The sequence below is a fragment of the Oreochromis niloticus genome, linkage group LG4, assembly GCF_001858045.2.
Source record: "Oreochromis niloticus isolate F11D_XX linkage group LG4, O_niloticus_UMD_NMBU, whole genome shotgun sequence".
Lineage (NCBI taxonomy): Eukaryota > Metazoa > Chordata > Actinopteri > Cichliformes > Cichlidae > Oreochromis > Oreochromis niloticus.
Window position 1 is genome coordinate 3,363,121 of NC_031969.2, and position 14,469 is coordinate 3,377,589.

The following is a 14,469-nucleotide window of genomic DNA, read 5'->3' on the forward strand; positions in this document are numbered from 1 at the left end:
CTCAACAACACCTGAGAAATCAACACTTTTCTACACAATCTATGATGCTAACACAAAGTTAGCACACTCTTCCACACTAGCCAAGCAGATGAAACTTGACTGGGGTTGAAAACAAAACAAAAAAGGGGTGCAACAGCTTGTAGAATCACACCTTGTTCCAAGTGTACTCAAATCACTGTCAGCCCTGTAAAGTGCTCCAGGGCTGTTTTTGACTTTGCTGTTAGCTTTGTGGTAAAACTTCAAAGAAATATCTTATGGAAGTTCTCCTTATTAGGATAGAAATATGTGCAAGTATGTATGAGCATTTCTTTTAGGATTCATTTTAAAATTCTTTTATTTCCTTTTAAAGCCCTCCATGGCCTAGCCCCATCTTATCTCTCATAAGGCTGTAGCCTTATACACCCACCTGCTATATCAGGTCAGCTGATCAGCTGTTCCTGAATGTACCCAGGACTGAGCATAAATTTAGAGGAGATCATGCTCCAAAACTGTGGAACGATCTTCCTTTAGAGATTAGACAGGCTTCTTCTCTACCTGTTTTTAAATCACTCCTGGAAACCCACCTCTTCACCCTGGCCTTTGACACCACGTGAGATGTTGGTTTTTATTTTAGTTGTTTCTATGCTGTTTTATCTTGTTTTTTAATATAGGGCTGTTTTAATTTTTATGTATTATGTGTTTTATTTATTTATTTGTGCTGTTTTCTGTTATTCTGTTGTTTTTAACTTATTTTCTGTACAGCACTTTGGTCCTGTGCTGGGTATTTTAAAGTGCTTTATAAATAAAATTGGACTGGATTGGATTGGATGAGCAAATGAAAGTTTAGTGTTATGCACAAGGGTGTAGATTTGGCATGGACGGAAGGGACATGTCCCCACCAATATCCAGCAATTATTGAATTGTCCCCACCAATAATTTGATCTCTTGATCTCGAGTAAAGAAAAACAAACCCGATAGAAAGAAAAAAAACGACCTGTCAACGTCTCATTCACCCAGCGGTGCAAAAAAAAGAGTTAATTATGTTCTCTACTGAAGTCCTACGTCATGTGACAAATATGGCCAATGTGATTGGCTGTGCCTTTCAGGGAGCTCTGTTTAGTTTTAGCAGCGGCAACCCTGCGCTGCGAAGACCTGCAGGGAGGAGAGGAGGACGGCAGCAAAAAGGAAGAACCTGATATAAGAAAGTATTTTTCAAAGAAACCTGTAAGTCACTTAAAGCAAAGTTAACTCATAAAATGTGTCCGTCTTAATAACGTTACAAGCTATGCTAGACTTTGGCCCACATCAGTCTAAAATTGTATGTAACCATGAATAACGTGTTTTGGAAACTAACTGCACAGCAGGCAGCACTATTAGTTCTCTCAGTCTCAGAGTAGCATTTCTAATATTGATTGAAAGTGTCAGAGAAAACGACAGCCTCGAGCAAGCCAGGATATTAGTTTACAGAGGCTGTTAAAATTATATGTCTAACGTTAAAATGTTGATGACACAATAATTTCATCCTAGTGGTACTGACATATTCATAGGGTTGATTTTTGAGACAAAATATCATGAGGTAGTCATGATTTTGCAAATATTCCACCTTGTAGTGCAGTTTGCACAAATTGTTTTAAAAATGCACTCACCCTACAAACATTACTGAGTCAAGATCTGCACAAATTTACAGACACACTAAAGCAGCTGCACATTTTATTCTTATTGTCATGTATGTCCTATTTGTCAGATGACAGAAGAACCAACACAAAGCTCAGAGAACAATGGTGACACAAGATCACAGGTGAAATTGGATGATGACTTGTTGGTTCATGACTGTATTTGAAGCACATGTGTGACTGCATGTATTTGGAATGTCTCACTGTTATTTATCAGCTGACAGAGGCAGCTCTGCCATGTTGTAGCTCAGAGGTGAAGAGGCAAGGTCACAGGTGACTGACTGACGATTTGGTGCGATAGATTAACTAGTATTTATTATCATGACAATTGTTAGGCTGCTGATGTAAATTGATTCATTAGTGTTGTTATGACCTGGCTCAAAAGCTGCAACATAAAAAAGGAGATGAATACCAGAGTGTTAGTGAGAAGAGGTTTTAAATCCTAAAATGCATAGCAGGTTGGCTAAAATGGCTGGTGCCACCAAGGCAAAGGCAAGTGAGGTCTCTTGGAAGCTTGCCTCAGGTGTGCTTTTATCCACACCTGACCAGGTGTGGCCAACTAGCACCAGCTGAAAACACTGAGGAGATTAGGGGCTGCAGAGGGACTTAACAGTGTGTAAGTCAGAGCTCTACTGAGCCAACAATCCCTTTAACGTTAACTAGTAATGACTTCATGAACTTCTTTACAAATAAAATTTTTATCATTAGAGAAAAAATTACCAATAATCATCCCACAGATGTAATATTATCTACAGCTACTTTTAGTACCATTGATGTTAAGTTAGACTCTTTTTCTTCAATTGATCTTTGAGTTAACTTCAATAATTAATTCCTCCAAACCATCAACGTGTCTTTTAGACCCCATTCCTACAAAACTGCTCAAAGTCCTGCCATTAATTAATTCTTCAATCTTAAATATGATCAACCTATCTCTAATAATCGGCTATGTACCACAGGCCTTCAAGGTGGCTGTAGTTAAACCTTTACTTAAAAAGCCATCTCTAGACCCAGCAGTCTTAGCTAATTATAGGCCAATCTCCAACCTTCCTTTCATATCAAACATCCTTGAAAGAGTAGTTGTCAAACAGCTAACAGATCATCTGCAGAGGAATGGCTTATTTGAAGAGTTTCAGTCAGGTTTCAGAGCTCATCACAGCACAGAAACAGCTTTAGTGAAGGTTACAAATGATCTTCTTATGGCCTCTGACAGTGGACTCATCTCTGTGCTTGTCCTGCTAGACCTCAGTGCTGCGTTTGATACTGTTGACCATAATATCCTATTAGAGCGATTAGAACATGCTGTAGGTATTACAGGTACTGCACTGCAGTGGTTTGTATCATATCTATCTAATAGACTCCAATTTGTTCAAGCAAATGGAGAGTCCTCTTCACCCACTAAGGTCAATTATGGTGTTCCACAGGGTTCAGTGCTAGGACCAATTCTATTTACATTATACATGCTTCCCCTAGGCAGCATCATTAGAAGACAGCATAAATTTTCACTGCTATGCAGATGACACGCAGCTCTATCTATCCATGAAGCCAGGTAACACACACCAATTAGTTAAACTGCAGGAATGTCTTAAAGACATAAAGACCTGGATGGCCGCTAACTTTCTGCTTCTTAATTCAGATAAAACTGAGGTTATTGTACTCGGCCCTGAAAATCTTAGAAATATGGTATCTAACCAGATTCTTACTCTGGATGGCATTACCTTGGCCTCCAGTAATGCTGTGAGGAACCTTGGAGTCATTTTTGACCAGGACATGTCCTTCAACGCACATATTAAACAAATATGTAAGACTGCTTTCTTCCATTTGCGCAACATCTCTAAAATTAGAAATATCCTGTCTCAGAGTGATGCTGAAAAACTAGTTCATGCATTTATTACTTCCAGGCTGGACTACTGTAATTCTTTATTATCAGGATGTCCTAAAAACTCGCTGAAAAGCCTTCAGCTGATCCAAAATGCTGCAGCAAGAGTACTGACAGGGACTAGAAAGAGAGAGCATATTTCTCCTGTTTCGGCTTCCCTTCATTGGCTTCCTGTTAAATCCAGAATTGAATTCAAAATCCTGCTCCTCACATACAAGGTCTTAAATAATCAGGCCCCATCTTATCTTAATGACCTTGTAATGCCATATCACCCTATTAGAGCACTTCGCTCTCACACTGCAGGCCTACTTGCTGTCCCTAGAGTATTTAAAAGTAGAATGGGAGGGAGAGCCTTCAGTTTTCAGGCCCCTCTTCTGTGGAACCAGCTTCCAGTTTGGATTCGGGAGACAGACACTATCTCTACTTTCAAGATTAGGCTTAAAACTTTCCTTTTTGCTAAAGCATATAGTTAGGGCTGGACCAGGTGACCCTGAATCCTCCCTTAGTTATGCTGCAACAGACATAGGCTGCCAGGGATTCCCATGATGCATTGAGTTTTTCCTTTCCAGTCACCTTTCTCACTCACTATGTGTTAATAGACGTCTCTGCATCGAATCATATCTGTTATTAATCTCTGGCTCTCTTCCACAGCATGTCTTTATCCTGTTTTCCTTCTTTCACCCCAACCGATCACAGCAGATGGCCCCGCCCCTCCCTGAGCCTGGTTCTGCTGGAGGTTTCTTCCTGTTAAAAGGGAGTTTTTCCTTCCCACTGTCGCCAAAGTGCTTGCTCATAGGGGGTCATATGATTGTTGGGTTTTTCTCTGTATTTATTATTGTGCGATCTACTGTACAATATAAAGCGCCTTGAGGCGACTTTTGTTGTGATTTGGCGCTATATAAATAAAATTGAATTGAACTGAATTGAATTGAATATTTGACAAAGAATCTGAACTGACATGTCTCACTTTTTATATGGCACAAATCAATGTGTTATTTTATCAGGTGGCAATGTCCTAGTGCAGTCAGAGGGGAAGAGCCAGGGCCAAAGGTGAGGCACATCAAGCACATAATAATAATTTTAATCTGAGGATAAAACGCATGTACTGAGGCTGAAAGAAGCTTCAGTGCTCTCAGAAGACTAAAAAGATGGCTAAGGTTAACAATGACTCAAATGAGATTAAACAATGCTGCTGTATGCCATGTCCACCAGGAGAGACTGGACAGTATAGATGGAAAACCAATATGCCAGCAGTTTATCTCAGTTAACGAGAGGAGAAGGCATGTGTTTGGCTCCTTCACATAGTGGACATTGAGTTGTTGTGTGGGGCACCAGTAGTCCATGTCTGTTGCTGTAACAGTAGTTCATGTTTAGAATAAAACATCCCAGCTCACTGATTTGATCAGGGCAATAGTGCCTAAAATGTTGCATAATTTTGCTGAGAGATCTTTTACTTTGTGGTAATCTTAGATGAGTAGTTTTGAGGACAAAAACCAGCAGGTCATTCAGTCTTCCCTTAGTCGTCTTAGTGCCAAAGTATAACAGATGTTGGTGTACTATAACTGAACTAATGTTGTTAAAGTCATATTCTTTTATTGTCATGACTGTATTTGAAACTATTTTTATTTTTGTATGATACCCGAGTTATATGGAATATGGCTGAAGTAAACTAAAGCCTAAAATACTTAGTCATTTGTTTAATAGTAATTTAACATTATATAATTCACATATAAAACTATGAATTGTAATTTTAAATGGTTTAAAAGCATGTAGAATAGCATATGTAGGCAAGTGTATTTCTCCTTTTTTTTATTTTTTAATCAAGAAGCAAAGACAAAAAGGAAAAAAACAGAAACAGGGCAGGGTTCGGTGGTTGAATCATCCGTCCCCACCAATGCCAAAACCAAATCTACGCCCTTGGTTATGCTGTTATTGGCATTTACACAGGGAGTAATGCAAAGGTAATACAGGAAGTAGTGTAATACATAAATAATGCTTTACTTCAGTACCTGTCCTTGCCAGTAGACGGCATTCCCAAAGCCCTGGCAGAAGGAGGAGACGAAGGGGAGCGGTGAGGCTAGTCGGTGGATGTACAGGTAGTTTGACAGAAGAGCCCAGAACCTGCACACAGGACAGACCATCTCAGTCTTTACACTGACTAACATGCCTCACATCAATTTTTCCACAAATTGTCTATATTTGAAAGATGGACACTGTGTCCACTTCTCAAAAGTGTTGCCAGTGCACAAGAACCTTAACTAAGCATTTATTCCAACAGCCTGCAAGGTGTGATTGTAAGTCTCAATGTGAAAAAGACTCTCAGCTTCCTTCCCCTAGTACCTCACTGAATTTGTGGGCTGAAGTGGTAGTTTCAAGTGGTAGCTCTCAATCAACATAACACTTTGCTCTTTTTGTAATTATGGTTCTCATTAGAGCCCAAAAGGACTGACAAGTCCTGACAAGTGAGAAGTCACTAGCCTCTCAGTGCACATCTCATTTCTGCTGTTCACTGTTAAAAGACATGAAGACAGTGAGTGTCTAAAGCCTTCAACTTATGGTTCCTACACCAGTCTATAAATACAGTCTATGATTTTTTTTCCACAGAGTAGATGTTGCACTAGTCTCACTTGTCTTGATTCTTGCGGAATTCACTCTTATCCTCATGAGTCTCGTATACCCAGCCAGGAGCAAAGATGGCTACAGAGAAGTTGTGCCTTCGAATGATCTCCAGCGCCTGCAGACAACCAAAATCAGACGCTGCACGGTACAAGCACAAGCTGGCAAACACAATTCACAGTTTCTTACCTTATTTGTCTCAAACATTCCTCCTACTACCTCTCCTCGAGCAAACACATCCACTCCAACATAGATGTCAGCTTGGCGGTCTTGGAGCGCCAGGTTCTTCATCCCCACTAGGTTCTCCTCCTTCCAGTTGTAGTTGGTAAAGAAGCCATCACAAGCATCAAAAAACACCCTGATATGGAGACATTGACACAGATACATAACTGTTTGCCAGGAACTGACAGGCTAGACGCAATCGTGATCTAAAAGGTCTGACACACTTCTGTGGACAAAAGTTCTTTCTTTTTCAGTCTTTGTTTTTGATCAGATGCTATAAAGGAAACACGTTTTTTTTTTTTCCCCCTACCTGTTGGACTGGTTGAGCTCATTCTGCCATTTTAGCTCTCCATTGTCAAGTACACTGTCGTACCACAGCACAAGGCTGCCGGACACTCTCTCGTGCATCTGGTCTGTCAGATAGCGCAGGAACAGCGGCGCATTTCGCACCGCAACCTCCTGTAAGCAGAGAGCAGCACACATGATCCATCTGCTACAGGTGCTAAGGCCGACACTGTCATGCGATCTGTTTACTTTTTTCCAAAAGGTAAGCACAAATCAAAGCATACATCAGTAGTACAGTGGTCCCTCACTATAACATCATTCACATTTTGCGGCCTCACTGATTTTTTTTTTTTTGTGCAATTTTGCGTGCTTTTTTTTTTTTTTTTGTAATACACAGCACATTGTGTTCAGCACCCTGATTGGCTGTAGACCATTGTCAATCGTGCCGTGTCTCCTGTACAGTACAGAATGCATTCAGCTTGTCAAATTTACATAAATCTTCAATCGCTAGCAGTGTGACTCTAGCGCTGTACTGTACGTTTGTAAGTTTTCTCCCCAACATACACAACAATGTCAACGAAACGTTTTATACTACTGGACTTATTTTTCTATGAAGGTTTGAACTTGTGTTTAAACAAGAGAGAAAAGTATGAAAATGTTTGTGCCTGTCTGAGAAAAGTGTATAAAGTGAGTAGTGAGGGGTTTTACATCTTACTTACATTAAAACATCTATAATAATTGTAAAAAATAAAGCTGGCTACTTTGCGGATTTCACGTATTGCGGGTTATTTTTAGAACATAACTCCCGCCATAAACGAGTCACCACTGTTTATGATTAAACCATTTCTTTGGTCTGCTCCAATAGATGGTAGAGTAAAAGCTAAATACTCACAGCCTGTTATTAATGACAGATGTAGGATTTATTTTTGCTTCTGTGGCTTTTTCAGTGATTTAATAGGTTTTCAATAAGATTACATTAGAGCTATCTGGAATCTGTCCCCTCTACATCTACTGACAAAGACTGCTGGCACTGCCATTTCTGGGAAAACAGTACATTAAGACTTACAGCCTACAATTAAGTATTGTGTAAAAGATGACTAATTCGTCTCAGTCCAGCCGGGGGGCAACGTTTCAAAAAGAAGTCCTGTTGTATAGAAGTAGGTCGGAAAATGGTCCCCTTGGCTCCCTTGGCTCAGGACTCCATAGAGCCTTGAGTTTTTACTCTCAGTCATTCATTTCAAGTGTTATTAAAAAAATAAACAAACAGTAATTTAGGCCTTTTTTTAAAACTTTTTTTTAGATAGTTAAGAATAGAAACTGGAGACAGAGACACCGGGAAGATGGAACAAATGGCATCCGGTTGAAGTCAAACCTGGGCCACTGCATTAAACAAGTTCATCATGTCAGATAAACTGGCACCCAATATGTTGGCTTTGTAATCATCAGGAACTCTGTCCCTGACTGCCTCCTAATCCATGCCATTCCAAGCTATGGTCCTCAATTAGAAAAGAGTGGATTGCCCACTCTGAATCCAGGACAAGTTCTTGATCAAGTGGAGGAGTTTATGTACCTGAGGGTCTTGTTCATAAATGAGGGGTGAGTAGAGCACAAGCAGCAGAAATGAGCTTCCTCTGAAGTGTGGCTGAGGAGGGGACTTTGAGTGGAGCTGCTACTCCTCCACATCCAAATAACCCGATTTAGGTGATTCGGGCATCCGTCTACAATTCCTCCTGGATGAGGTGTTGCGAGGAAACCCCAGGATAAACACAGGACACACTGGAGGGATTATATCTCTTGGCTAGCTTGGAAAACACCTCTGAGTACCCTGGATGAGCTGGAAGAGCTGACTAGGGGTAAAACTTGGTGCCGGTTGGGAGATGGATTAAACATGGCTGTAATTCCTAAACAGTTTGTTTTAGAGGTGAGCACAGAAGCTTTACTCACACTGAGCTTGTTCTCTATGTTAATGAGCCAGCCGTCAAACCCATAACAGTGGCTAATCTGGACAAGTTTATCAGCTACTCTCCGGTATGACTCCTCATCTTTCAGGAAGTCTTCACACATCGCAGCTCCACTTATCCACTCTGTGATGAAAGTCCCTGTAGGCCACAGCAGTTTAACATTTCAAGACAAGAAAAGATACCATTTTTCTTTCTGCCAACAAACTCCATTTCTTTTAGTATATTCTACATTTAAAATGTATAATGCCATTTGAGACGTACTAAACTGGGTCTGGTTCTGCTTTATTGAGACTTTCTGCTCACCAATAACGATGACTCCGTGTTTGTGTGCAGCGTTGGTCCACACGGCAGGAGGAATAGTTACCAGGTGGTGTGAAAAGTAGTTAAAAATATCGATGTACTGCCAGTGGTAGAAAGCATATGGAGCCTCTGCATTTGTGCCCTGAACAAACCTTAAAGAGGAAACAGAAGAAAGCCAGTACAACAGTGTGACTCTCACAACATCTCTGTGTGAATAATGGACTTAAACCAAAGAAATAAAAGCTTAAGCCACAAGTTTAGGCTGTTCTAGGTAAGGTGTATCAAACTGTAGCATTTACAGTACATGTAGTTGGTTGTAATTGCATGTGTGACGGAATTTTCAAGCATTTAGAATTTTCTTCTAGCTGGGAACACATTTGACAAGTGGTCCTGACATCTTTTCTCCAGAGGAAGAAAATGTGTCAATCTCATCTAAAATCATAATTTAACGTAGTCATGAAACTCTAAGTGTGTTATGGTTATTTTACACCATGGAGCCTTACTAAAAACTGTCATACAGTGCCCTTTGCTGCAGTTTTCTTAAGTAGTCTGGTCTAGGGCATAGTTTGTGGGCTGGCCCTTAGTGTGAATGTATTCATTCTGAATATAATACACTGGTTTTAGGGTGGACCCTTTAGTTATTAAATCAAAGGCAGGGGATTAGTTGTGTTGACCAAAACTTTTCAAAGTAGATAAGAGGAGAATATGTCCAATATTGTTACAATCTCTTAAGCATACAATAATGCTTGTTCTAAATGTCCTGCTAGCCTAAAACAGGAATAAAACTAAAACTCACTCCTAAAACTCACCCCAGCAATCAACTGTTTGAACTATTACCGTCAGGCCGACGGTACAGGTCACATAAAACCAGGACAAACAGATTCAAGGATAGCTTCTTTCCCAGAGCTATCACCGTAGTAAATAAGCACAAAAACAATTGAACCTGCTTAGCTATATCATACTGTCACTGTCATTATATTATGCTGCTATTCATACTGTCATTATATTAATGCTGCTATCCTGTATATATATCGTACTTACTATTGTTTGAGTACTTACGATTGTTTTATTGTACCTTTTATATTTTACATTTATATTTATTATTGTATTTTGCACCAAGGGAGTGGCACTCCAATTTCGTTGTACCCTGTACAATGACAATAAAGGCTATTCTATTCTATTCTATTCTATTCTATTCTAGGAAGAAACTAAAATGCTGTATGTGCCAACAGCTATATATATTATATATGAAATATGGGGTCTATGCTAACTAAAGCCACAAAGAAATTATGCTTTCCAAAAATTGCTGGTAAGGAAAAAAGACAAACCCCCCCCAGCTCTTATCACCTGTTTGCATGTTTTCTGACTGTCTGCACTGAGACAAAAGCAGCTACTGTCGATGGATTAGCCTTCCCCGTCACATACGCGGTCTGTGCTTGAAATGCACGGACAGGATAATTTAACTATTAGGCTGCTGCATGGCCTGCTTCCTCTCACACTTTGCTGTTTTGGCTGCAGCTCATTATTATTGTAAAAATATGCCACTGCTGATATATAGCAAATGCCACTTTTTTTCCAAAGCTATGCGTCCTCATAAACATAGCTTTTGCACTTTCATGCGTACTTAGCATGATTGCTAGTGTTAGGGTAAATGAAGCAAAAATGCCACTGAAAGCGGTTATATGGAAAAGGACTAATATACAAGGACTACTGATTGAGTGTGGTCCTTGTGTAAGAGTACCAAACAATCAGGATTTAACACCATAACACACCCACACATATCCTTTTTGTGCTTAACATGCATGGACAGAAGAAGGTTATTATTTAAAGCACCATAGTAAACTGCTGTACTGATTGTCTAAGTTAAAATACGAATAAAACTATCACACCCTATTATTAAGACAGACACATATCTGACTTTAATTACAGTTTTGTATTTCAACAAGCTAACTGAGTATAGATATTTGCCAGGACAACAATTTTAGCTGCACTCTTAGCCCCAGTGGCTTTAACCCTTTTTATAAGGTCAGCATGCACAAGGTTTGGGTGCTTTGTTTTAGGATCATATCACACGGTGTCACATTAAGGTCTGTCAGCAAGATTAGCCAGAAATCACCGCACTGAAGCTTATGATTTAGAAACGTGAAGCATGGACAAAGAAAGTACATATCACATGTTGGTATGCATCCAAACTTGCGCCCTCACTCGCTTCATACCTGTCATCAAGGTAGCCACCCATCATGTCATGAGACACCAAGGTCCGTCGCAGACAACGGTCCAGAGGAGGCTCCCGAGGTGCCAAGGGGACACCTGCCACACTGAAGGGGTTTGCCTTACTTCTTGTCCACGACAACAGATCCTCCATTGATTCAAGACCACAGGTGATTGGTTCAGTGGTGTCAGCATCATAATGTTTCTCTTGAAGACAACAGGAAACAGTATGTACAAGAATTTACAAGATACCAGCTTTAACTCAGATCTTTTTAGACTTGTAACCTTACCAGGTAGCGGTGACGCTGTATACGTGACGACTTCACAAATAACTGAGTCCGTGGGCTGATCCAAACAAGATTCCAACCTGATAAAGGATAAGAAACCAGGGAAAGGTTTTTTTTATGGTTTATAAAATAATCTGATGTGACGGTATTTCCGAAAAAGGTTCCCAGACATCAAAAAATTTCTGACAATATTGCAATTCATCAATTCCCAGACAGAGAAGATTCCCTTAACGTGAAAAAAGTTCCAGGACTCTTCCAGAGCAAGAGTCCTGGAAGAGTCCAACATCCACTGGAAATGAGTCTGAAGTTTTGCCGGTGTTGTGCCAGAAAGTGATCGCCTGCCAAAACCTGATTTCCAATGTTTCCTGTTTTTTTTATGTGTAATGTCTTTACGTATGTTGGTAAAAAGACTTCGGTGAACAGGGTTTACAAAGAGGTTATATACAAAATGTAAAAATTACATGTTTTTCAAGAATCTTTATAACTCTGTGTTATTGTACTTACATTATAACCAATCCAGTCCTTTTTGTCCACTTAAAATATGTTTACAGAAGTGTTGTTATATTTGTTGCAATATCTTCTGTCCTCTTGGCCAGATTACTCTTAAAAAACACATTTTTAACTTTATTTTTTAACTGGATAAATAAAGGATATATAAAGGTCACTCCAAAAAACTGATTACGGCTTCTACCTTGTTACAACAATGTTGTTTGTGGCTCAAGATGACTTGATATCATTCATACATACATATATTTGACATATGTCTCACATATTATAGACCAACAAGTTATTTATAGCAGTTTAAATACGAGCAATCAGTTTTTGGCAAATACCGGAAATCAATTTTTGGCAGACGATCATCTTTTGGCACAACACCGGTAATGTGGAAACTCCTCTTGAAGCATCCCCCATGGGACACTCCAATGCCTTTTCCACACACCCTCAAATATTATTGAGGGGATAAAGAGCTGGTTCAGTATTCTGCGACCAGGACAAAAGCCACGTTGTTCCTCCTGTATCTGCGGTTCAACTAACAAACAGTCTCCCTTTCAAACAAACAAACTGTGATTTATGAAAAATTCCAATAACAAAACACAGCTCGGGATCAGTTTAGAGAGGTCGTTCCTCCCAGTCACGCTCCTAGATGTCTCCTTGTCATTGCCCATTCAATGACTTCAATAAGCCTGGTTACTCTGAACTGTGGGTTTGATGCATAAGCACAAATGACAGTCAGGAATCGTTTCCTGACCCGAAGGTGCAGGGAAGCAACCCTCTCATCCACCGATGAGAACCCCAATGTATCTGGCATGATCCCCATAAATGACCATTCCCTTCCTGCTTCCAGTACTGTGTCCTGTAGTTTTCTCCTTTCCCTTTTCCTAGGGTGAAGACAGAGCTTAACTTGACAAGACAGAAGATCTTGACAGGAAGTTCTCTAACGTAAAAACTTTTTTGGCAACGTGATCGATCATTTCCTATCCTCTCTTTGAGATTTAAAAATCTGTTTTACAAAAGACACCTGACAAATATAACATAGTATTTCAATAAAGACATTTTAAGTGGCAAAAAGGACTGGATTAATTATAATATAAAACGCAGAGCAGGAAGAATAGCAGACTGTTAAAGATACTTGCAAAACTGTTCTTTATTTTATATTTAACGTCGCAGGTTATGTTGACTACGGCCTATTTACCATAAATAAATAAAGATATAAGACATAAAAACCCAAATACGTATATCGGGAATCACTTTTAGGCCTAATTTTCACACAGCTAATATAAGCAGTCAGAAGGGCTCTCCTGACTAAATGTTGTACCTCTTTCGTGCGACACCATCACTGTCCTCTCCGTTCTCTCTTTTCCTTCGTAAAGGAAGCTGGATTTCTTCACCACTCGAGGCCATGTCCCTGAATTTCGTGCAAAGAGTAAGGAAGTGTCAAGTTATCTGAAGAAATGGAAACTGAAACGGCTTTTCAACCAGCGAGGACGTCATTCTCGCTCTCTCTCTCCCTCAAGTTAATAGGCGGTTGCACACAGCTGAAAGGTGCACACCGCCACCTAGTGTACAGTATGTACAACATTATGTTATTAACAAGCTAAATCAGCTCCCAACCAGCCGTGTTTCTCTCAAAAAATTGCTTTCCTAGTTCTATTTACACATTCTGCCCCGCCCATCTGTCCCCCAAATCCCCTTCAATGACCATTCCCTTCTCTGTTTCCTGTTTTCCCCTTTCTCTTTTAGTTGTATTGTAGTGCACTAGTGTATTTCACATTTTTGAAATATTATTTCCTTTCTTATCCTCATCCTATCTTTTCTGCCATAGTTCCATCCTTATCTTATTAATAACTGCCCTTCCTTCACATTTTCCAAGTGGAATGGGTATTGTTATTTCTTTTAGCAAAGCACCTTTTGCTAACTTATCGGCATTTTCATTTCCATTACAATTTCACAAACTAAAACGACAAAGCTGGACAACGTCGGTTCTGTTTAATATAATGTGATTAAAAAAATATGGTTTGTACTTTTTGATGTCACTATTCTCGACTATGTTGGTATACGAAACCTATAGGCGTCAAATCCAGTTGAAAACACTCAATTTAAGCCACTATTAATTACCAAACAGCTATTAAAGAATTGATGCTCTAATTTATTTTATTTATTTATTTTAACAATTTTTAAGAAACGGGTTAGATTAAACATTAAACTCAATGCCCGATCAGTAACATTTTGTATTAACGGTTTTATTTTAAAATAAATAGCTATTGAGAACTTTTCTTTACCATGTTATACTGCAAATGACTGTATTTGCTTAATTTGTTTATGAGAAGGTGGACAGCGGCCAGCTGGACAAAAGAGTACATCTTTTGTTTATGTGCAGGACCAGACTCTTTCGCTTTGTAAAGATTAGTCACTAACAGAAAATACAGGCGCAACAACACAGAGCCCCGGAGAAGGTAAAAATGGCGGCTACGGATCAGGCGAAACCTCACACTCTTGCCCCCTGTGAATTATTTCCATTTATTTTTCTTTACATTGTATTTCCGGGTTATTTAAAAGCA

General features: G+C 39.6%; 1 protein-coding gene across 2 annotated transcripts in view; it reads right to left on the reverse strand.

The window, feature by feature from the left end:
- The window catches only part of engase (endo-beta-N-acetylglucosaminidase), a 19,895-nt gene extending 6,466 nt beyond the window's left edge, over nucleotides 1–13,429 (reverse strand). The window contains exons 1-9 of one of the 2 annotated variants that reach the window (XR_001224518.3): nucleotides 13,227–13,429; nucleotides 11,414–11,490; nucleotides 11,129–11,330; nucleotides 8,916–9,064; nucleotides 8,596–8,750; nucleotides 6,677–6,825; nucleotides 6,334–6,502; nucleotides 6,156–6,262; nucleotides 5,538–5,649 (exon numbers count right to left, since the gene is read on the reverse strand). Coding sequence is in view for 1 of the 2 variants with exons in the window: in XM_003446433.5 (XP_003446481.1) it covers nucleotides 5,538–5,649; nucleotides 6,156–6,262; nucleotides 6,334–6,502; nucleotides 6,677–6,825; nucleotides 8,596–8,750; nucleotides 8,916–9,064; nucleotides 11,129–11,330; nucleotides 11,414–11,490; nucleotides 13,227–13,312 (1,206 nt within the window). In the remaining variant the exon portion in view is untranslated. The remainder of the gene's footprint in view (nucleotides 1–5,537; nucleotides 5,650–6,155; nucleotides 6,263–6,333; nucleotides 6,503–6,676; nucleotides 6,826–8,595; nucleotides 8,751–8,915; nucleotides 9,065–11,128; nucleotides 11,331–11,413; nucleotides 11,491–13,226) is intronic. The other variant, XM_003446433.5, reaches the window with a different exon arrangement.
- Nucleotides 13,430–14,469: the final 1,040 nt, after the last annotated feature.